General features: G+C 39.2%; 1 protein-coding gene across 19 annotated transcripts in view; it reads right to left on the bottom strand.

Moving 5' to 3' along the window:
- The window catches only part of KIF21A (kinesin family member 21A), a 136146-nt gene that overhangs the window by 57713 nt on the left and 53074 nt on the right, over window positions 1–25359 (bottom strand). For all 19 annotated transcript variants that reach the window (XM_084877829.1, XM_084877830.1, XM_084877816.1 and 16 more), the window contains exons 2-10: window positions 11751–11973; window positions 11438–11620; window positions 9381–9530; window positions 8561–8695; window positions 7845–8012; window positions 5735–5850; window positions 3437–3632; window positions 2612–2801; window positions 2200–2263 (exon numbers count right to left, since the gene is read on the bottom strand). In XM_084877829.1, the coding sequence (XP_084733955.1) occupies window positions 2200–2263; window positions 2612–2801; window positions 3437–3632; window positions 5735–5850; window positions 7845–8012; window positions 8561–8695; window positions 9381–9530; window positions 11438–11620; window positions 11751–11973 (1425 nt within the window). The remainder of the gene's footprint in view (window positions 1–2199; window positions 2264–2611; window positions 2802–3436; window positions 3633–5734; window positions 5851–7844; window positions 8013–8560; window positions 8696–9380; window positions 9531–11437; window positions 11621–11750; window positions 11974–25359) is intronic.

The raw sequence follows: 25359 nt of genomic DNA, 5'->3' as shown, positions 1-25359 counted from the left end.
CACCAAGAAAGATTTGATCACTGATTGGTCTCTGTTTGATGAATGGCTTAAAGAATGGTCTTGCCCTAGCCGGTCTTCTCAGTGATTAGCATTGGCTCCTGGACTGAAAGGTCCTGGGTTTGATTCTGGATGAGGGCAGGTACCTGGCCTGGGAGCCAATCCATGTGTCCCTCTCACATCTATGTTTCTCTCTGTGTCTCTCCTTCTCCATTCCACTCTCTCTAAAAATCAATGGAAATAACTTCCTCAGGTGAGGATGAACAAAAAACAAAGAATGGTCCTAAGTTGAGAACTAGAAGGAAGATACTTAATGCTGCTTCAGTCACTAGGAGGAGTGGAAATGACCGCATCAGTCTTCAAGGAAAGAGTGCCTACTACTGGTGAAGCCATTTGTCCAAAGGAGAGATCAAGCTTAGGTAAGGCCTCAGAATAACAGGGTGGAAGACAGGGAACAGAGCATGGGACCAGCCTTCATTGCTGGCCAGTGCCGAGGAAATAAAAGAAAAGCAGGCTAGGAGCAGGAGGAGAATCTTCAGGAACTGAAAGACAGATGTCAGGTGTGTCCCGGAATGGGAAAGATGGGTGCTACAGAATGAAGAAAGACAAGTTTTGGGCAGTAGGCAGGATGGAAATGCAAGCCCAACTTGGCTGCTGACCAGAATCAGTACCCAGTGGTCCAACCATCCCTGCCAAAAAGGTAAAGCTTGGAGACATGTATAAGAACAAAAGTAACAGTTTAATAGAGTCACTCTACTGCCACATCAGATGTCTGCTCATTTATTTTTTGCTTTTGAAACACTTAAGGGATCCAATATGCCTAGTAGAGGCAAGAACAGTGGAAACACTACTCAACTCTGTTTCAGAATTGTTACAATAGCCCAGCCAGTGTCGCTCAGTTGTTGAACGTTGACTAATGAACGAGGGAGGTCACAGCTCAATTCCCTGTCAAGGCACATGTCCAGGTTGTGGGCTCCATCTCCAGTAGGGGGCATGCAGGAGGCAGCCAATTGGTGATTTTCCCTCATTGTTAATGTTTTTATCTTTCTCGCCTTCTCCCTGCCTCTGTGAAATCAATTTTAAAAATATTTTTTAAAGTAAAAAAAAAAAAAAAAGAAGAATCTCTAGAATAGTCAGAGGAAGAGAGGAAGAGAAAGGGAAAGAGAACACAAATACAAGATGGAGACGTGTTAGAGTTAGGGTAGCTGTGAAACATTTCCCGCTGGGTTATTTTTGGCAAATGTGTACAGAAATGAGATCTGAGCTACTTAGATGCTCCCCATGGAGCTGACTGTGGTTTTACTGCAAGAGAAAGTAGCTGAGCCATCGGGACAAACCATGAAAACCATGAAACCTGAACATATTATAGAAAGGATTAGTGTCCCTGACCTTCTTTCCAATCCCTATTCCCCCAGTCTGGGCTCAGGCAATGACATTTCTTTCACTGTTTCCTATCATTCCATTTACTACATGTACGTTCTCCACCTAGACTGTGAGCTCCTTGTTTATGTCACACTTACTCAGTCATGGCATGGTGCCTGGCACATAGGGAACATTTGTAGTATGTGTGTGAAATGTGAGTGATGAATGAGCCTCTGTACCAGAGGGGCAGGCAAAGTGGAGGGATGCAATGATTCACACATAAGGAGTAGCTGGAAAAGCAGATTTTTAAAATTAGAGATGAGCCCTAGCCAATTTGGTTCAGTGGCTAGAGGTCAGCCGGTGGACTAAAGGGTCCCAGGTTCAATTCCAGTCAAGAGCATGAAAAAGAGCATTCCTCTTTTTCACCTTCTTTTAAAAAAAAAGAAATCAATGAAAAAATATCCTTGGGTGAGGATTAACAATAACAATAAAAAATTAGAGATAATTCATTGATGTTGACCATTCCCAACTAGTGAGAGAAGGCACTAAAGGTCAATCCACATGCCTGTCCTGTGTGTCAGGTTAGGTAAGCTCCCATGAGGGGTATGTCAACCAGAGTAGGAAGATAACATGGGAACATAATATGGGAAGAGATGGAAGGAAAGATGTTTGGGATGTGACATTATGGAAAGCCAAGCACCTATTCCCCTAAAGGTAACCTCACCAAAGGGCAGAAATATCACTGCGAACAATGACTAAACAATAAACCCAACAGATAGCAATATTTCTGCACTGAAAACCCAAAAATGTGCATTATATCTTACAGACTATGAACTGTACCTGAGATCTTCAATTTCTTTGATATAACTGTGAATCATATTACTGATCTCCTCATTCCCTTCCCCTGCAAGATAAAACACGAAGTTAAGAATTTCCTTCAAATTAAAACTTAAACAAAACAGAATGGGAGAAAAACACTAAGCTACAGAAACAAAATAATAATGCTTTAAGACACAAGTTCTACAGCAAATGTTCCACCCTTAACTACACAGGCAGACAGCAAGATAAAAATAGCCAAGTAAAGGGCACATTTTGTTCCTGTAAGAATGTATTATTTACAAATTAAGCATTTAACTGAAAATCATGGATTGTACATTTCTACTTCATTGTACAGAGATTGACATTTCTACTTCAAATGTTTGAGATGATTAATGAATGTGCCCTTTTTACTCTTCCCACCCCGCATGCTTACCTGCTCTGGCAAGAACCTGGTTGGCCTGATCACTAACAAGCTGGGTGATTCTGGTCCGCAGTGCATCCACCGTCTCCTGCATGGCTTTAATTCTCACACGCAGGTTGTTGTTCTCAGTCTGTAGCATAGCATTCTCATGAAACATGTCATTGATGCTTTCCACTCCCTCCTCATCAATTATTCTTTTACCCTGGGAGAGAAAAAGATTTCCCTGTTGGTTGAGGAGCCTTAAATACACAAGAGATTTGCTTAAGGATATTACAGGACTATGCAGTTCTACAACCAAGAACGCTTTGTCTTAACAGCCTCAAGGCAAAAGCGATCCTTTTACTCTACAGCATCCTTCCGTGGCAGCTCTGTCAGAAAGAAATTGATTGAGCACTGGCTGGTGTGTCTCAGTTGGTTGGAGTGTTGTCTGAGGCACTGGAAGGTTATGGGCTCCATTCCCAGTCAGGGCACATACCTCGGTTGTGATCAGGCCTGTACAGGAGGCAATCCATGGATGTTTCTCTCTCTATCTCTCTCTCTCAATCTCCCCCCCCCCCCACACACACACCCCTTCTTCCCTCTCTAAAATCAAATTTAAAAATAATAAATAAATTGATTGATTAAATAGGAAGTCTTCTGAATCAGGTTGAGAGATAGACTAAACATTATTAAAGGCTACCCACAAGGAAAACCAGAGAATTCTACCTTCAAAAGGAAGAAGACCACTATCATGGCAGACAGGAGGCTCCAGAGAAACACGTGTGCAAGCCATCACAAAAGGCATCATTGTGTTCACAAAATGTATCACAAAATGCCAAGTCAAACCCAGTAGCTTACTGTTTTGTACTCCATGAGCTCCATCTGAAGTCGTGTGATCTCACTGCGGAGTGCATTGATCTGCTGACTAGCTCTGTCCTGATTGACCATCACCTTGTTCTTGATATTTCTAGCTCGATTGGCGTATTTGAGGGTATTTAGAGTTTCCATAAAGTCCCTGTCTGAAGGGCTGACACATGCTATCATGATTGTTTGGCTGAAAGTGACAAAGAAAAATTAGGTTTACAGATAAAGGCAAATAAAACACGGCAATAATCACTTTTTAAATCCCTGCCTTTTAAATAATATCTTCTCTTTGTCACTGATAACTTAAAAATAAAAGCAAATGTAAAAGCCCCTATGCTTTATGACTATCTTAAAGAAAATGAATTTATATTATCCTTCTTTGATCCATAATGTTTTGAGAACATATAAGTACATATATTTATTTCTCCCCTCTTTACAAAAAAAGAGTTGAGGCAATGCACACAGAATAATTCTAAAACTTAATCTACCTATGTTCCAAATTGAAATTCAAAAATCATTACCTACTTAATATTTGAGAATTTAACTTTTTTCATTTTTATTTAATCACTTTGAACCTGATTTTTGTTAGCAAAAAATTTCGTACTAAAAGCCTACCACCTAAACAAGTGTATAATATATACATATGTTATAAAAAATCATTTGTGATTGATTGGTCAAAGTTCAGGCCAGATTACACAGGAGAGAAGGGAAACATTACTTTACAGTAATGATAAATTGCTTTACCAACCAAAGAATAGAATAGTAAAATGCTTAGTATGCCCCAGCTATTATGTCTGTCAATGAAACAGACAAGGACATTCTAATCAGCACTGACACTGAAAGAGCGAATTTATCCTCTCCAGTAGGGAATTCATGCCCATCAATTCTAATTAATCACCTCCTAGTCTCCTGCTTCCACTCCTGCCTTCTGCCTTCCCCCAATAATTTCAACACAGCACTCCTACTTACCGTTTTAAAAGACATCCCATTCCACCCATCTTTTTCCCTTTATTGACTGTTGCTCATCCTTATTTATCCTCAGTCTTATTATTATTCAAGGTTAACTCAAGTATTATCTCATCCAAGAATCCAACCCTCACCTGACTGCACTTATTCCCTCTGCTTCCTCATACTCCCTGCATATCTCTTTTTTATTGGTTATATTATTCTTATTATTATTATTTTCTCATGCTTTATATTTTTCTGCACTTTTCAGAATTTTTGCTATAATCCTGTTATAACTTTATAAATGTATAAAAATCCAGCTTCACTTTTAAAAATAAAAGTCGCTAGATTATGCATAAAAATATATGCAGCTTGTGTCCAATAATATCTTTGATATAATTTTTCTTTTAAGAATAATTTATACGAAAGTCATGAAATGAAGGTCTTCTATTCCCCAAAGCTCATACAAAGTACAATGCTTTTAAACTGAGTTCAGTCTTAAAATTCTAAGCAGGAATTGATGCTCACTAAGGAAGTCTTCTTGTTTGAAGAGTTACCACCTACTAAGGAAATGGATGAGAAGTACCTGAGATTCTTTAGCTTGAAAACACTAAAATAAACTCTGTTAACTGTAAAAGAATAAATACAAACATAAGGGCTATTTGAACTTGCTGAATTGTACTGACTGAATTTAAATGCCAAAAATGTTTCTACTCATAAAGCCAACATGTTGATGTTTATAAAAAGGAATGCATTACAAAATAATGTGTTTAGCTGATGAAACATCAGAATAATTCAAAATATGAAAAGAAGGAATATCAGTGATGCTGACAAAGTTCATAAACAGCAAACGCCCTGTATTTCATCAACTGACATTTTTAGAAGTTTTTCCACATGCAAAAGAAAAAAAAAAAGTTTAATTTTTAGGAGACTTTGTAAAATAGTATAAAGCATATTTAAATTACTTTGCGTTTACTTAGACAGCATTTACTAGTATTTTTCAACAAAATTGTATTAGGCATAAGCTAGGTGACAAACACTTAAGCAGAACAACAGTAAAGTAGAAAGAGCACGGGCTATGAACTTCATTTACAAGCTAAGTGACTGAATCAATGACTCTCTGGATTTCAATGTTCTCATCTACAAAATAGAAATAATCATACCTACTTCGAGGGAGGGTGTAATGACTATGTGAAATAACAATATACAGAAAGCCACATACATTTCCGGTTATTGGTAATTATTAGTTCCTCATCCTATCAATTTGCTTTATAATAAAACCAGTTTTATTCATTAATAATAATGAATAACTGAAATTCACAAATATGGGTAATCACATACGCATACCTGTTACCCCCGAGGGAATCCTGGAGCAGTCTTGTCAGCTTAGAATCTCGGTAGGGGACATGGGTGGCCCTCTTGCTCTTGTCTCCCAATGCACTGATAACATTGCCAAGTGCCAGCTAAAAGAGAGAGAAAAATGATAAAAATGCACTAATTATAACACTTTTAAATAACAAAGCCTTTTAAAGAATAGTATGGAGACATGACAGAATTGGAAGCATTCAGATCTGGGCTTTTTTGTTTTTGTGGTTTTTTTTACATTTATCTATTAACAAAGTTTTCTCTATTGACTATGAAAAATTTAGTACTTATATGTATTCATTACTCACAAATGCTTAAACTTCTATTCAGAAATTTTCTTTAGAGATAAATAAAAGATTGATGACTTTTAACCATCCCTAAAATCATCAGACTACTAGGTTGTGTCCCCATAAAACTGTCGATTCATGTTGCAAATTCTTCTCCTCAACTCAGTGAAGAACTAAAATGTTTAAGTAGTTCAATAGTTTCATGACACTATCTTGTTGAAATATAGCTACCTTATGGGAAAACAAACTCTGCTTTAACCAACATAAACATGTCACTATGATTCCTCTGGAAAAGGTATTCCTAATGTCAGTATGGCTGTCTTTAGAAATACAATAACTCTATGAGCTAAGCATCCAATATGGAAAGGAAGTAAGTCAAATCACATAACTCTTTAGTCACCCCTCCTGCTACTCTTACTGCTTTCCTTGCTGTCACTGAGCTGGCTCCCACGGCATAGCATTAGCCTAAATGTGGGTCACACTTCCCTTCAGTGATGCAAACATCTCTACCCATGCCTCTGTTAGGGCCAGCGGAACATGCAGAGAGAGGCGTCAGCATCACACTGTCTCCTTGGCCCTCTCTCCCAGAGAGGCTACAGTTTGGACTACTGGCCGCACTGAAACTTGACCAGATATACCTGAGCATGCTTCAATAGCCTAACCAGGAAAACAGACCAATGGCTTTTGTCTTTCCTTAACAGAACAAATGTAAATACCACCATAATTTTATCTCCTAAGTAATTCAGAACAATACACAAAATTCAGGTCCCGGGTCACTCCCTTAAACACAAAACTCAACCACATGGTGGGAGCATCAAGATGGGTATCAAGATGGAGTTGGGAGGTCTGGCTCTGTCTAATCAGCCTCAGTTATTAATTCCCCCACAGAAGGGTTGTCATCATACAGGAGCAAATATGGGGCAATGGCAAGATAGGGACACATGATTGGAGGACCCAGCTCCAGGGAGGCAAGCAAAGTAGAAATACTTGCTCTGATGCTGTGAACCTCACAGAAGTATGTCATTACTTTTATGTAGGAACAAATGCCCAATTTTATAATGAAGACAATAAGAAAAGATTTATTACACAAAAAGTTACTCTAAAAATATTTTCTTCCCAACCCTGGCCAGTGTGGCTGAGTCGCTGAGTGTCATCCCATCCGTCAAAAGGTTGCTGGTTGACTCCCAGTCAGGGCACATGCCCAGTTGCAGGCTGGAGCCCCAGTAGGGGGCGTGCAGAAAGGCCCCCTTTCCTCTCCTTCTCTCCTATCCTTCCATAAAACAGAAACTTTATGCTAAATAAACACAAGATGTTTGCCAATAAAAAGCACCACTAGGTGGCAGAGTATTAAAGTTAATTCCTACTACAATCTAAAAAGTTATCATTTGAAAATATCCACTAAAAAACATTGATTATAATTCCCAAAATAAAGAGACTGTCACAAAATGTGAGGGGGTGAAATGCTACTTTGAAAGTCACCCTGTGCCATAATGAAAATTAAATGTTGATACTGACAAAATGTTTTCAAATGTGGAATTTTGTAACTCCCTTCCACAATATGTACTATTTTCTGAACATATCATAAAATTGAATCCAACTACATTTACATACATGAAGAAAATCTGAAATGTGGAAGACTGAAAAATTGTGAGGAGGTCAAAATTCAGGGCATTATGCCTAAGCTTCCGAGTTTATTGTAACTCTCATTTCTCAGCTTAGTGTGAGGAGGCTTTCCGCTTGGGTATTAAGTATTCAAAAAAAGAGAAAAGAGCAATGGAGCATCTCAGTCTCAGTCTCAGTCTTACAAGTCCACAGTTGATGGAAATGCCTTCTTTTGCCCTCTCGCCTGTGGCTCCAGTTCGCTTCAGTCTTTCTGATCCTGCCAGATCAACGAAATGGAACTTTGCAGTCAGGGTTTCAAATTCATTCATCTGTGATGATTCAGAAATCACCTTGTTATCGGTAGCATTTTCCTGCAATTGAGAACAATAATTGAAAATATTTTTATTAATGTGATACTACATATCTTCTAGCCCCTTTCCCCTTTGTGTGTGGGAACCCTTTTCCCCTTGTGTGTGTGTGTGTGTGCCCACACACATAGGCATATAGCCAAATGATTACAAATGCAAAAATGTCTGTTGGCCATTAGAAGCTCACAACAAAGTCAGCAAGAAACTTGACAGTCAGAACCCAGCTGTTACGAACTAAGACTTTGCTTATATTAATAAAAGAACGCCTATAGCACACGGTCCTCAAAAGCAAAGCATTTCGGGTGACTACCTCCAGCACCACACGGCCACAGCTTACTGTCCAGTTGCGTAGACACATATCCAAACATTTATATCAAAACCTTACACAGTTAGCCAGCTTCAGCTTAAACAGGATCAGAGGCATCTCATTGGGAAAGGAAATAATTAAACAAACTAAATGCGGCTCATATGTACTCTTCTCCTGGGATTTATTTATGTGACTTTAGGGAAAGGATGACTGAAAGTTGAAGAAATCAGAGCTGGTAACTCACAGCATCTATTTGGGGACACATTCTGGTTTGACACAAGTGGATGGTAAAGATGGCATGCGAGCGAGAGCTCTGAACATTCATCTGCGTGCTAGCCGTGGTCCGGGACAAAGCGCCCAGCTTCAAACACTGCATCATCTGGAAAAGGGGAGGAAAGGACAATGTTGAAGCAAGGTACCATGCAATCGGAAGACTGAGCTAATGCTAAGGATGTAAAGGATGTGGACTTTCATATTATTTTAGCTACATGCACTTTTTAAGCTGAACTTCTCAGCATAATAGCGTATTATCTTTTAAATAGGAGAAAACACTGAGATTCCATTGTTTGCCTTTTGCTGACATTTGCAGCTTTTATTCCAAACTGCTACAGTGGAACTCTTGGGAACAAACTGAGCAAAATCTTGAATTACTCAGACTACTCTGTATCATCTGTCAAAATATTTTTGGGACTTTTCTTAACAGTCTCCCTTAAGGAGCCACGGTACAACTGTATATATGTGACAGCAAAAGGTGCAAAAGGATTGTGGTCCCAGCCTTCCCCTTTAAAGACCTAACTCTCTTTTTCTAGCTGTGAAAGAAAACTATATATGCATTGCCTTGGACTCTTTTGATGCTACAGTAAATGAACTGACTTTATCATAGCTGTGACATTTTTAAGAATAAAATCCTGATATAAAATATATGAGAAAAAAAGGCAAGATTTTTATAAGATGTTACACTTAAAAATACAAATTTCAGAATTTGATCTTAAGCAAACTATAAGCAAAGCTGAATACTAAATAAAGCCAAATATGCCTTATTTTAACTGTAATATGAATGTCACCTCTGATTCTGTATTCACAGTTCGTGTTGTGACTCCCACGGTATAAATTCCTCCAGTTGAATCTTCATGAATTCTTATGTTTGATTTTTTATTTTTTGCATCAATATCACGTGTGGTATCAAATAAGTCAAGGACCTCTTCATTGTACAGCTATCAAAAAGAAATATTGCAAGTTTAAATTTAGAAGAAATTGCCTCACGGCTTAAAATGTAGTACATAATGTTATCTTTCAAAGTCATCTTAAAGTTCTTCAAAATGACATATATTTCTTCAAAATAGATAAAAAAAAAATGAATGAGGCAATTATTATTACAAATTCAAATGAATGTCAGGTTTCTTTATAAGAACAATAAAGGATGTAATCATGGCTGATTAGTTGAGAGCTAGCTAAAAGGATCTATCGATATTAATCCTTTGCAAGTGATAAATATCTCTATATATAAAAAGCCAGCAACCATTATGACACCCACTGAAGCCAGCGAACCAGCCCAATCAGGGGAGAGGAGTGGGGCCTGCCAACCAACCTCCTGCAGCCCCTCCCCCTGGCCGGCCCCACCCCTGATCCCCTTCTATCCCAATAGGGGGCAGAGCTGGCCAACTTCCTGCAGTCCCTTCCCCACCCAGCCCCATCCCAGATCCACCACCACCCCTCCCCCCAGCCAACTCCACTCCCAATCACTCCCCCCACATCAATCGGGGGTGGGGCTGGCTGGCCAACCTCCCACAGACCCTCCCCCTGCTGCTGACCCCTGATCAGTCCCCCACTCCATTCAAGGGTGAGGCCCACCGACCAATCACCTTCGGCCCCTTCCCCCAGCCAGCCTGACCCTGATCAGCCCCCATCAGGGCGGACCAGCTGGCCAACCTCCCACCATCTCCTCCTCCTGACAGGCCCCGTCTCGATCTGCCCAGATTGGGGCTGGGCCGTCCGGATCCCCCACCCGTGCATGAATTCGTGTACTGGGCTTCTAGTTTAGAAATACAAGCAAACTCTAAGAAATATTTGCCAAATGTAGACAAATCCCAATTAAGATTTTAAGAGGTTTTACTACTTAAGGTAAAAATGTATTTCCTATTGCCCTATAGCCGTTCTTAATGTATCTAAAAATTAATACTTAATATTCTGCAAAGTGGGCAATGATGTTAGTGTTTCTATGTCAATAGAGGCTACTCCTTGGAAGAGGATGCACACACCATTTTTCTATCGGTGTGCTTCAAAGTCTCAATGCCCAACAACATTTTGGAGAGTAAAAGGGAAGGTGGAAGAATACTTTTTTTTTCTTTTTCCATCTGTTGCTTATGTTGCTTTTGGTTTTTACTAAACTGGGATAGCTATTAAAATCAGCAGTAAGATAACGTATGTTAATTTGAATTGTTTTCTATTTTGTGCTGTATAATGTCAAATAAAATGTTTCATCAATGACCAAATATTAGTTCTGGCTATCCAGACTAGAATTAAACTAGAACATTCTTTGAACAAAGCACCCAGAACTATTGTTACCCACTATTAACCTAACTGCAATATTGCTCCTATGTGACATGTCCTCTGATTGTCATTTCCCTCCCACCAGACTACACTGACCTGAATAAATCCAAACCTGCTCCAACATTTGGATTCTGCATCAAAACATCAGCCTATTCTTGCAGGAATACCAGCTTCTGCAGCCAGATTAGTGCTGCAGCCTTCATCCTATTATTCCTCATGTTCTCTCCCTCCCTTTCGGTCTTAATCACTGAGTTTCCAGAACTTTGTGAGCCTGCCTACATTATAACAGTAATTATAGATAGGGTCCAGAGAGATTCTGAAATAAACAGTATTGATTCTTTTACTCTGTGGACACTGGCCAAGTGTTTATAAACTTAAAAGCCAACAAGTAAGGGATACTTACTATCTATTGTCTATTCTTCCTGCTCCCAAGACCTAATGCTCATTTACTCAAACATTTATTGAGCACTCTGTGCAAAACCTGTACTAGGAGCCAGAAGCATAAAATCATAAAGTCTACGGTCTCAAGGACAAAATTTAAAATAAACTGATGACAGAATTAGTCCGTTACCTCTAAGAATTGTGCATTCACTTTAAAATCTGGAGGAGGAAGCCCATTTTTCATTGCGGTGTGTTTTTTTTCTTCAATGCTCTTGAAAAGGTGTTTAACCGCACGAGAAATAATACCCTGCTCCTCCTCGATGATGTTAACATCGAATCCTGTTCCCATGGTGTACGTTTTACCAGCTCCAGTCTGAAGAAAGTAACAGAGGAAAATAACGTGCTTGCTCACAATAACATCACCTCAAAGAACAAAAATGAAAGTGCAACTGAACTGACACTTCTGAACAGTGACAACTCTACAACAATAATCGGGTACTTACTTGTCCATAAGCAAACACTGTAGCATTGTATCCTTCAAAACAGCCTTCAATTAGTTTCTCTATGCAATGAGTGTAGATCTGTTCTTGCTGGGAGTCAATGTCAAACACATAATCGAAAGTAAAGGCTTTGTCTTTCCCCAGGAAGACCTGAGGTTCTCCCGGTGTGACCGATGTACAAATATGGCATCCTTCAATCTTTTCTTTGGCAAGTTGTGGTCTTATTCTGTGAGAAATAGTCAAGAGAAAAATAAAAGAAGATATAATAAATTGAAGAAAAAAAACCTAATAAATAGGACAAACATTCCTGGCCATTTTTTATAAAAAGCGCTAATGCCTGCTCCTTCTGTTTTAAAGTATAAATACATTATACTGAGTCCATTTTAATGTCAGTTACTTAGCGATACCAAAAAATGATGAACAAGAATAAATTAATTAAATATCTTTTGTGGGTAAATATGTTTCCTCAACTCTGTAGGAGGTAAAAGACTCAGTTAAATAATTCGGCTACCAACATGCTTTTTGTTGCTATTTTTGTTTTAGAGGTTATTTTTCTTATTTTCAGGAAGGATGATATCTTGATGCCCTTTACTCTCCTGTTGTTGCTGTTTTTTAACTGAATTCATGACCATACAGGCTTTAAGTGTACAACTCAACAACACATCATCTGCACACTGTTCCGTGCACCCATCGCCCCAAGAAAGGTCTCTTCACCAGTGGTTTCCAAACTTGTTTGAACACATCCTTCTGTCAGCTTAATGTGTTTATATATATTCCCACAACATAAGTGAATGTGCATTCATTTTTAAATGATATGCTTGTACGATACCGATTTGCCATATATTATGGCATACACAAAAGCAGGTTTTACTTAAAATTAAAAATAAATACAAATTTCTCAAATTTATTATGAAATAAATACAGTATTTTCCCTCTGAAACCCATGAATCATCAGGTACAGCTCCTCAGGTTTCCTGTCTGTGCTTGGAAGTCCATAGCACCCAACCTCCACACCAATCTATTCCAGAATCTTCCTCTTCTGCCTCTCTTCCTAATGCCAAGGCCTATTTTTATTTTCAAAGAAGGACAGTAAATACAATATATGTGAAAAGAATAACCCAAAATATGGCCCTATTCTATTCTTGCTTTAAACAGGACCATCTGGAACACACACATCACTGACCTCCTGTACCTGGGTTTTTAAGAAGTTTCTATTTGCCACGGAGAAGAAGCAGCTTAAGGAAGAAAGGAAAGACAACCAGTGATGGAAAATATGAAATTATAAAGACAGAGTTAAAGAAAGTATTTTAAAGGACTCTGGTCCCACATTTTAAATTTTTTCAGATTCAGAAACAGGCCTATGGAAGTAGAACCAGTTCACCTATTTTTCAGAATTAAAGTCAAGCCCAGATCTCCTGAGTTTCAGCCCCTCCCACTTCATCAGGATGAATGGTCAGTGGGAGGATAGGAAAGACAATACTGAGAAGGGACTAAACATCTCAGATCCTGGTTATCTAAAATAGTATTCTGTACTGCCAAAAAATGTGTTAATGAATATATTTGTTAATGCAATTTTTTCTTTCCTCGATGATAATGGTGTTTTTCCTTTATAAAGTCTTTAACTTCATGTATTTGTTGTAATGGGATGCAATGCTCATTGCAAAGCTAGCTAGGTACAATGGAAAGAGCGATGGAGTGGCCGCTAGGAGAACTGGGTTCTGTTACTTCTGTTCCTCTAAAGATAACGCATGGTCTCCTCTCAGAGTCCCAGTCTCCTCACTGGTGGAGAGAAAGGGTCATTTCCAGGTTCCTTTTAGATCTAACACTATTGAACTGCAGGATAGTTTATTATATAAAGGAGAGAGAGAAAAATAATATTTATGTACTGTTATACAGATTAAATACTTAAATACACACACACACACATACATATATATTAGTAATAAAACAAAATGTTTCTTATAAGGAGCTATGTTGTAAACTATAAAAATAGCCCATGGTAGTGGCAACTTTAGCTTTCTGGTTCCACATTTCCTGTCTTTCTCAAAATTAATATTCTCTTCTTCCCAAACTCCTCTTCTCCTATCTCACTTCATCCAGCCAAGGGGAAGAAACCCAAACAATCCCCATCTCCTCAGGGGAACCACTGTTCCGAAGGTTGCCAACTCAGAAACAGGAGAGTCAGCCTCAGTGACTCCTCTTCCCTGCTCCGTCTATCTAATCTGTCTGCAAGAGCTATTAATTATCTCTGGAGTAGTTTTTTGAGCCCACATATTTCTCTCCTTTCTCACCAACACCACCGTTATCAAAGCTACCATTATCTCTTACTAGTACTTAGATTATTGCAAAAGTCTCCTCACTAGCCATCTAGTCTTGGCCCCCTGACCTGTTCCACTCCCTGTGATAGCAGTGATAGTTATAAAATATGAAGTTGATCAGGTAGCTACCTGACTTAAAACCTTCCAGTGAGTCCCTAAATCTCTCAGCAGCTTCTCCTCTTGCCATGCTCCAGGCTTTCATGACAGGATTTTTGATGGTGATGATTTATTTTAAACCAGTTTCACTAACAAGGTACGCCTTCGTTGGCCTCTCTGTCTTAAAATATGCTGTTCTCTTTTTCCTGGCTTGCTCTTCTCCACCCTGGACATCTCATGTTTTCCATTTCTGTTTAGATTTCACTTCTTTGAGAAGATACCACGAATAGTTTGCATTCCGACATAAAGTCATATCTGAGCCCAGGCTGTTCTCTGTCCTAAAAACTACCACATTTACCCCAGGATTCTGCTTTCTCCCTGCTTGACAGATAGCTTTACTACAAAGCCTTAATAAATCCCATGTAATAAGACAGATAAAAATAAATACACTATATAAATGAAAAGTTGGAAATCAATTCCATATTAATTTTAAGTAGTTACAACCATTAGGTTAAGTTATAATTATTCTTTTAAGAACAGCTAAATTCTGATTAAAAGAAGCATCAACAATTTACCTTTTTTCTCTTCATACCGTATTTCTACTATTAGTGATATCACTTGTTCTTTATTTCTTATAATGGTTCTTATAATGCCCTCCAATTTTTATAGAAAATGTTCCTATGGCCAGAGGCACAAGGAACTTCATTGGTGAAAACATTATCCGGGCTCCTTGCAGTGGCAGTAGCTGTAAAGTTTAGAGGAGATTGTGGGACTGAGACCAGTTCTTAAATTGGGCCCTCTTTTCTGTTCTTCGCTTTCATCATAACCATAACTGGTTTTAGTGATCGAGAATATCAAATGAGCCAAAGGACTACTTTCAAAAAATCTTGGATAGGACAGATAAATATGAAATTAAACATTTTTTTTTTTGGGGGGGGGGGGATGTCTTATAGTTGCTACCCTTGCTACTAGAGTTTTAGTCACAAAAGTCAGCATTTAACCTTTAATTGTTGGAAGAGGCCTGAGCATTCCTGCACATTCTTGCTGTGCAGGACCCAACCCAGCCGGCAGGCTCAATGGTTGAGCATTGACCTATGAACAAGGTAGTCCCAGTTCTAACCCCAGAGTAGGGTGTGCAACAGGGGGCCAATCAATGATTCTCTCTCATTATTGAAGTTTCTATCTCTCCCTCTCCCTTCCTCTCTGAAATCAATATATATATATATTTTAATTTTATTATTTTTTTTTAAAGAATGCAAGCCCCTGACTGCTCTCTTCATGGATCCTTTCTTAAGGTTACATTTGCAGCCAGCAACCTTTAGAGATAATGCCTTCCACTTTACCAAGAGTTGGCATGCTTCTGCTTTCTATAAAAACAATGAATTCCCAAGCTCAGTGTTTCTTCTTATCCCACTGCTGCCTGCATAGCATCCATACAAGAATTGGTCTACCTGCACTGCCTCTATTGGATTGAGAGGGGGGAAAGCCATTCAAATGAACATGAAGTTCACAATGCTTATTGTACTGTGAGTAATGAAAGTCCTTCGCCTGTTACTCAGGAGTCTGTGTATTCTGACACTATGCATGAAACAGTAACAAGCTCGCTTGTGGAAAATCTCAGGTTCTTCATAGTCTTACCTAACATGTACTGACTGTCCTTCAGCAAGTCACTCTTTGCCTGTTTGCCATATATACAATGGTAATGTGATTTCTGCCACATCCACATCACAGCATCTTGAGCAAATGAGAAAATGTGTGGCAATAAACGCCTATGTAGGTATAAAGTGATGTTGTTTCAGCACCACGTGAACATTCTCCAAGTCAATTCCTTCAGGAGGCACCTTAACATCTTAAATCCACTTGGGCCTTCCACCTCGTTAAGGAATGCATAATTTACTCTTTGCCTTCCCCACACTATAGCCATGTTTTTCAAAATACCTTTGGATGCCCTGAATCTTTAAAGCAATTAAAGGTAAAACTATTATGTCAGGAATAGAAGGACATCACAATAGTGAACATTGTCACGTGGATATAGGTGTACATACTTATACATATAAATATGCACACATATGTTACTGTGCAAAGATAATCAAACTGAATATTACACCTCCATTTTCAATGAAAAGTCGTAATCCTAAAGCTAACCTTGTCATAGTAATAAATAACAAATCCCCATTCATCCTGCTATTCGTATCAGAAGAGAATATTATAAAAGCCAAAATGGGAATTCTTTCAATATTATGATGTTCACTATCTCCATATAGCCAGTAAAGAATTTTATTTTTTTTTTCAGAATGGAAGCCCAAGTTCCTGAGTAACAGATTCTTTTAAGGGGAAATTAAGTTGTTAATAGTACAATTTTTCCTTATACTGATTTGATTAAATGCTAGCAACTAGAACGTTGACAAATGACTAATCAATGATTTGTACTTATTGAAGAGATACTGACTTAAGAAACATAAATAATTGCATGCATTATAATTTATAACCTCTCAGGACTTGTACACCTCCTCCTGCCTCCCCCCCCCCCCCCTTAAATGAGAAGGGTAGCACTAACATCACTCATTAACCCAAATCCAGGGATGCTAGTAGTCAAACAAATTTTTAAACACATAGTTTTGCAGTACCTCCCAGACTTTCTCACACACCCTCACCTCCCCTGTTCCCCTTCCCCATTTCATTAAAAGCTTCACAAGGGATAAAGCCTTTTTTGCTAACAGGTTGGACACGTTATTTTTATTTTTCCCCACAAATAGAAGAGGAATAGCATACAAAATATCTTCCTTTTTGCTGGTCATTGCTAACTACTTGTCCTGTTCGAAAACACTGTTGTCCTTAATCTATGGTTCATAAATGTGACAAATTTTTCCATTACCTCAGTGTCTTTGTGTACTGTCCCTTCTTTCTTTTGCTTGAGTTATTCTGACTTCATCCCCACGCGATTGTTGTAGTTCTCCAGTTCACTCAATAATCTGACCTGATTCCCACTTTGTGTGGCTCTTCCTTACAGCTATCTGTAACCAGCCCACTTGGCACCCTGCTAACACCTTTGTTCTTCCTACACAGACACCAATAAATCCATCCCCTGAGAAGATTCTTTGCCTTTCTCATTAGTCACCGTTTTTGGATGGTCATTATATTGGATGCTACTTACTGGTGTCCAATTTGATATCTTCATGTTAATTATATCTTCCTAATTTCCTCCCTTCCATCTCTTACAAAATAGGACAGCTATCGTTTTGTCACTATCACTGAGCCACTGGAGTTTCATCAGGTCCCTGTTTTGATCCTCCCAAGTTCACTCCAGTTAGTAGACACATTAGGTAAGGATCTGCCCCACTTTAACCCTCTCCACCTGCTGCTCTAGAAAATCGTTTCTGACGCACCACAGAACTGGCTAGACCATGTGTGGACTTACTGAATTGGTTCCTAAGAGACCGGGCGCTGCATAAGTAAGTAACACAGGTCTACAAAGAGAAACTCCCCTCCCAGAAACCGATCTTTAATTACAAGGATGATGGATGGACAGAAAGGTATTTCTTCAAGACATTCAAGAGGAAAAAGAAAATCTCGGTAATTCCATTCAGACTGTAAAAAGCCTGAGAACAATAAAGCTCAGCAGACTGGCCAGCTTGGCTCAGTGGTTGAGTGTTGACCTATGAACCAGGAGGTCACGGTTTGATTCCCTGTCAGGGCATGCCCAGGTTGCAGGCTTGATCCCCAGTGTGGGGCGTGCAGGAGGCAGTCAATCAAGGATCCTCTCTCATCATTGATTTTTCTATCTCTCTCTCCCTCTCCCTTCCTCTCTGAAACCAATAAAATATTTAAAAAATCAATAAGTAAAGTAGAGCAGTGTATACTAAGGATCAGGAAGTATACACATCTATGAATAATGGAGATGGAGAGAACTTCACTTCTTAATCCATTAATAATGAATTCATTTTTTAAAATTATCCCAAAATCCTATCCTAATCTGTAAAACCAACTATATTCTGTCTCATCTCTTTATGGTCCACCTGATTCACGTTTACTGTACCTCCATAACACCAAAAGATATTCATAGTCATACCTGTTTTCAATTAAAATATTTAATTTACAGTGTGCACTGTTAATATTTGGGGCTGTGATTCTATACTAAGCTACTCAGACTCTGGTTTGTAACTCCACCTGCAAAAAGACCTCTTTTCCTCAAGTGCAGTTCTATGCTGGCTAAGTGCAGAAAGGAAGTGGGGTGAAGAAGATGAAGGCCACTGCACCACCTTCCTCTAAAATCCATGCTCATGTCTCAGACCTTTTGATCCCTATGTCCCACCTGAGGTGCAGGACCGTGAGAGAACCTCTCTCTGAGGTGAGGAAACTAGTACCTTTCATTGAGTAGCATCGTGCCACTCTCTCTGTTGAATACCGGAAGTTCAGAAAAATATAATGAAATAGTACACATAAACTGACCAAAAAAAAAGAAAAAATAGCCAAAAAAATAAAAAATAAAAAGTAGCCAAATTATGGATTTAGAAAAAAGTGCAATTCTCTGTGTCACTAATTAATCCTTTTGGAAACTCTGAGGCTTTCTTCTTTAGCTTCTCTCCCAGAAATACAAGAGCTTCCACTAAGAAAGAAGAAAGAAAGAAAAAAAGAAAGAGAGAAAGAGATGGAGGGAGGGAGGGAGGGAGGGACGGAGGGAGAGAGAGAGAGAGAGAGAGAGAGAGAGAGAGAGAGAGAGAGAGAGAGGGAGATTAGGAAACAGTGACAACATGCCCTATTCACCTATTGTCCAAAGTGCTCAGAAAATGTCTACTGTTGCTGGTGGCTGTATGTGGTGGCCATCAGAAAACTTGAGTCAACAAATTCCTATGGCACACCTACTAAATGTCAAACAACGTGGTAACTAAAAAGCCAAAACAAAAAACTTCAGTAGGGTAGTCATGAGAGGCAGGGTGAAGGATAAGGGAGAAGGGAGGGAGAGGGGGACCAGCGGAGACTAGAAGAAAATTAAACATGGGCTCAAAAGAATATTATATACAAAGGAGAAATGTAATAATGATTAGTCAGAAGAAAATGGCCTTGGTACAGAAAAACCTTAAATGGGAAATTTAATCTAGATGTGGAGCGGTGATTGAATTCTCCAGGCTGGGCAGGGAGAAAAGGTCAGTTCAGGCAAAGATGCCTGAAGTGTCTTTGTTCCTGATTGCAACATAGTCCTTTGGGGCAGAACCACCAGGATAGCCAGAGTTGTTAAGTTTTAGGAGCATGTTAGGGATGTGCTACCACCTAAGTAGGCATCCTACCTAAGACATTTTTCTCTAAAATATACACCCTGGTGCCCTGGCCAATGTGGCTCAGTTGGTTGGAGCATCATCCCAGGCACCTAAGGGTGGTAGGCTGGGATGTGTTGGGAGGCAACTGGTCAACGTTTCTATCTCACACTGATGTTTCTCTCTCTCTCCCTCTCCCTTCTTTCCTCTCTCTTTAAAATCAATAAAAAATAAAATAAGCATCCTGGTCTCTATAAAATAAAAGATGCAACCAGAAGGCATACAAGAGCCATACTAGAGCTCTCTGCCAAATATATTTTGTTTTGCTCTCTAGATCAATTCTTCATCATCTCTACCTTACCCTGTGCCATAGGAGACTGACCTTCATTGGCTACAATGAGCTCCTACAGCTTCCAGGGGGGCTCTCTGCCCTCCGCTTTCAGCAGAACATTGTAAGATAGAAGTAGGATGATTTTCCTGGTTCCTTCCCCACCAGGTCCTTCTGTGGTCTGTGTCCCTCTACCAGAGGCCACAGCTGTGACAGGACATTTGCAACAGGAGAGTACTAACACCACAGTACTATCTCATCCCTTTGAGTTTCCCTTAATGCTGCCCATCCTCTACCACACTCTTCCCAATCATCCTGTCTGAAGGTACTACCTGCTACCTGTTCACTATCCTTACAGGATCAGGGTTAGTGTCAGAAAATGACAACAACCCTTTTTTTAGCACTACCATTGTCACTACCCCATTTCTGATATCAATATTGACCTAGAATACAGAGCCACCAAGTTCCCTCCAATTCTCTACCCTTCACAAGCAAGCTGTTGAGCCATTCTGTTTCCTGGGAAGAGCTAGAGTTTGAGGTACATGTACTGGATTTTATCGTTAAATATGTAATAACACAAAGATTAAAAAGCATTCTCTTTGTCAAGAGAATTAGGTTTTTAAATTCTTTCAATAAAAAAATCAACACTTCAGTTTTTATTTCTAAACCTAAAGAAAAGGTGAAAGAAGATTTAAGAGAGAGAGAGTAAAGAGGAAAAAAGTAATCTTAGAATGAGAATTATAGCTAGATGGTATTTCAGCTCTCATCCTGAAATCAGTAAGTTTCTAATTCCTCCTTTTTATTATACCCATCCCATTTACATACAAAGTTTTCAAAAATATTTATATAAAGCCCCTTCAAAATGCAGCCACTTGTCTTCCTGGGGGAAAGAAAGGGATCTCTCTCTGTATATTTATTAAATTACTTTACCATGAGAAAAACTGACATTATGACTATATATAATAACAGTTCCACATCCTTGGTCACAGGTGTACATTATCTATATTTACAATCATTCCCTAGAAGGAGAAAGACCTACCATTTCAGCTATTTCTTAGAAATGAAAGTGATATTTATAAGTATGCGTGATATTGTGCAGATTAAGATTCTGGTTCTAAACTAATGAACACAAGTTGTTGATACCAAACTCTACCATCAAGAAAATATCATTTCTACCACAAACACTAAAATAACTCATAATTCTGTCATCTCCCAATAAACCCAAAGTGACAGATCAAAGCAAAGGCAGGGAATACATTTTTTAAGGAAAAAGGGAAGTAGTTCAAATTTAAGATGATCCTCAATTACCCACACCGTTATATAATTCTTTCCCCTTTCAGTGTGATAAAACCTGTGAATATGATGGAATATCATTTCCAATTCAATTACTGACCAGTTGGTATGATGTTTAAAAAAAAAAAAAGGGAAGTCAACCTGGGTCGGCCTGACCTAACCAGGCAGCTGAGCTTTTAAAGGAAGGTCAAGTATCAAGAGACTTGCTCCTGCAGGAAGAAAACAATGTCATGAGCAGCGTGCAGAGAAGGATGCCTTCAGGAGACCAGCAATGTCTCCAGACAACCCTTAGTATGAAAACAGGGCCTCAGTCCTACAACCACAAGGAACTGAATTCACCAACTGAATGAGCTTAGAAAATAGGCATTGAGGCCCAGATGAGAACCGCAGTCCCAACTGACACTTCAGTTTCAGCCTTGTGGGAGCTGAGCAGAGAATTCATGACCAAAAAACTTACTCTACAAACCAGGATACTTTCGAAAGTGAAAAGGGTACACTTCATAACCATCCCAGGACAATAGTCAGAGTTAGGATTGTCCCAGGAAAACTGGGATCATCTTACTCACGGTGCATCCATAGAGAGAATTCTACCAAATTATAAAGATGTGTATTTTAGCTAAAAAATGAGGAAAAAGCTGCCGAAGCTGGTTTGGCTCAGTGGTAGAACGTCGGTCTGCAGACTGAAAGGTCCCAGGTTCAATTCCGGTCAAGGGCATGTACCTTGGTTGCGGGCACATCCCCGGTAGGGGGTGTGCAAGAGGCAGCTGGTCGATGTTTCTCTCTCATCAATGTTTCTAGCTCTCTATTTCTCTCCCTTTCTCTCTGTTAAAAATCAATAAAATATATATTTTTTTAAAAATGAGGAAAAAGCTTTTAAACAATCAATTCGTTAAAAAGAAAAAAAAGATGGATTGCTGTAGGAGGTAGACAGGTACCTAGAATGGCTGGCTACTGACAATAGATAACATGGTACAAAATCTCAAACCAGGTTGCATGGAGCATCTCCTCATATGTTTCAATGTATTGATTTTGTTTTGTTGTGTTTAATTCATATTCCCAGGGCCTACTGCAGACATAATGAATCAGAATTTCTGGCGGGGGGAGGGGGAAGAGGGGAGAAGGGATGTAGAATATATATGTTTAATTAGTTCTCCAGGTGATTCTAGCACAGTGCTAGCTCAGGGACGAGCAGTAATATTTGCACTTTATTTTGGTAATGGATCCCAACCATGTTAGGATCCTCATACACACATACATATAATAATGCCACTACTTCCACAACTTGCTTCTCTCCCCAACACAATCTGCAAAAAATATAAAACTGAAGTCACTCCTACTGAAGGAACCCCAGGAATCCCTCACCACTGGACTGTCTGCCCCCAGCAGCCCATTGGGCTCCCCTGTGAAACCCAGGGCCTCGCAGACAACAGGCATATGAAAACTGCGCCTCCATCATTGCAAGTAGGCATATTCAGGCCACAGCTTACTGTAACTACTCAGAGAAGATACTGTCTTTAAAATTTGTGTATTTGGAGTTTGTCTCAATTAATATAATAATTTGGGCCTTGTCATCTACCTTTGTAATAAATTACCTTTCTTCAGTGTTTAGTTCTCCTGCCTGAGGATACTTCAGGTGAAGGGAGAAGAATCTATTCATTTTTCATCATTCCCTTGAAAGCATGGCAGAGTCAGCCCCTTGTTTTCTTGTAGAATTTTATTTTTAAAAGGAGACAATTTGGAGTTCATAAAAGTTTAAAAACCATTATTATCAAGTAAATTCCTACATAAGGTAAGAGATGAACTAGATGACCCTAAAATTCCCTTACACATCAGCTATAATATTCTGAAAACTTCATACTGTGATGATTCTAAGATCAACTACAGGTAATATGATTGCCAATAAAATAAAAACATGGATCATGTTTCAGAGGGCAGAGCTGCCCATGTTTCTTAACTTCTCAGGTCAACTTTATGTAATAAAAAAGATTTCACCCCAAGGGGTGTGTAACAGATTCAGCAGACCTAGAATTTTAAAAATTACTTTCACATCTATGGACTGAATGCATTCTCCCAAATGTTGAAGCCCTGCCTCTCAATGTGATGGTGTTTTGATGGGGGGCTTTTGAGAGGTGACTAGAATTAGATGGGCTCCTGAGGGTGGGCCTTCCATGAAGAGATTATTGTCCTCATAAAAGGAAGAGAGACCAGAGCTCACTCTCTTTCTCTCTCCCAGACCTGTGACAACACAGAGAGAAGGCTGCCATCTGCAAGCCAGGACGTGGGCCCTCACCACAAACTGGATCTGCCAGCACCTGGATCTTTGACTTTCCAGCCTCCAGAATTGTGAGGAATAAATGTCTGCTGTTTAAACCACCATCTGTGGTATTTTGTTATAGCAGCCTGAGCAGACTGAAACACTGTTTTGGGGTTTACTCTCTGAGCCAACTCTGCTACCTTACACAATCATGCCTCAGTGGGACTCAGGGTACAGATATATTAAAAAACAAGCATAAAGCCAAGACCGGTTTGGCTCAATGGATAGAGCGTCAGCTTGGGGACTGAAGGGTCCTGGGTTCAATTCCAGTCAAGGGTATGTACCTTGGTGGCGGGCATATCCCCAGTAGGGGGTGTGCAAGAGGCAGCTGATCGATGACTCTCTCTCATCGATGTTTCTAACTATCTCTCTCCCTTCCTCTCTGTACAAAATCAATAAACTATATTTAATAAATAAAAAAAAAGCATAAAAACAAATCTTGGCAGCCTCTCCAGATAAACAATTAACAAACCATATTTTTCTAAACACACACACACACACACACACACAGAGAGAGAGAGAGAGAGAGACACACACACAGTGAAATTAACCATCAATGAAGTTGTCTTTCTAATAATTAAACTTCTACACTTGTGCCGAAACCGGTTTGGCTCAGTGGTAGAGCGTCGGTCTGTGGATTGAAAGGTCCCGGGTTCGATTCCGGTCAAGGGCATGTACCTTGGTTGCGGGCACATCCCCGGTAGGGGGTGTGCAAGAGGCAGCTGGTCGATGTTTCTCTCTCATTGACGTTTCTAGCTCTATATCTCTTTCCCTTCCTCTCTGTAAAATATCAATAAAATATGTTTAAAAAAATAAAAAAAATAAACTTCTACACTTGCTTCATTTTCTACCATTAGTTTATATTTTATAAGGTCACCCAGATATCATCCAGGCAGCTTTATAGTAGTTCAGGGCATTCCCCATAAAGTTCTCATCAGTTATATTAAGCCTATTACCTTAAGGTGTGTGTGGTTTTTTTATATTAAAAAAAAAAATGAGAAGAAAAAGAACAAGTGATTGAAAAAGAACAAAATCAGAAGGAAGTGAAAAGATCCCTGACAAGTGGGCATGGGCAGATGTCACAAAAAGCTGGCTGTGGCTCAGACGTTTCAGGCCGTCAATGTAATAAAGGAACATCAGAGAACAAAGTATCATTGATACATGCACAGAATGCACTTTAATCCTCTTCTTGAATTGAAGGTCAGAGGAAATAGATAAATCGAATCCATTAGTGTGGATACTAAAAGAGTTAGAAACCACATTTGTAGATTCTGAGAAAACAAGCGGAGTGTCGGGAATTGAATAAAAATGTCATTCGAGATTTCTGAGCCTCAATGAGCTCTCCAGGCCATTAGCTTTCCCTGTCTGGCAAATGCCTAATATCCAGAAGTAGATAAGGAAGGTTCCTGCATTACCAACAACAAAATGAAGTTCTAAATTATAGACATTTTAGCTTAATTATAGGAATGAAAGAAAACAGGAATCTTCCTGTAGTCAATTCAATATAGTAAACCATTTATTGTGTGAATTATTTTTTATACCCTTATATGTAAGATACAATGCTAGACACAGCTGGAGATATAAAGATGAATAAAATTTTTAACTTTCTGACTCCTGGGAATTCATCACCCAATGCAGGAAATACGGCAAACACAAAAATAACTAATTCAACAAGACATATTAGTAAACAGCATAAAAGAGGTTTAGAACAGGACTTCTCAAACTTCAACATCCGTATGGATTACATAGGGGCCTTATAATGATGCAGAATCTGATACTGGGGGTCTGAGTAAGAGCTGAGGAGCTGCATGTCCAGGAGCCTCCAGGTGATGCTGAGATGAAAGACATCACACTACATTAGAAAAGGCAAGGAAGCATAGTCACAACAGGAAGAAAAATTGATGTTTCAGAGGCCTCTGAAGTAGGGTTTTGTGGGAAAAAAGAAATAAAATGTAAAACAAACAAAAAAATGTGCTTTTAACTGTTAGTGTGTTTTCACTTAAGATAAATT

This window comes from Pipistrellus hanaki (assembly GCF_964339955.1).
Source record: "Pipistrellus hanaki genome assembly, chromosome: 3".
NCBI classification, from domain to species: domain Eukaryota; kingdom Metazoa; phylum Chordata; class Mammalia; order Chiroptera; family Vespertilionidae; genus Pipistrellus; species Pipistrellus hanaki.
Note: the sequence above shows the minus strand (reverse complement) of the source record. Positions and strands in the feature narration are given on the sequence as shown.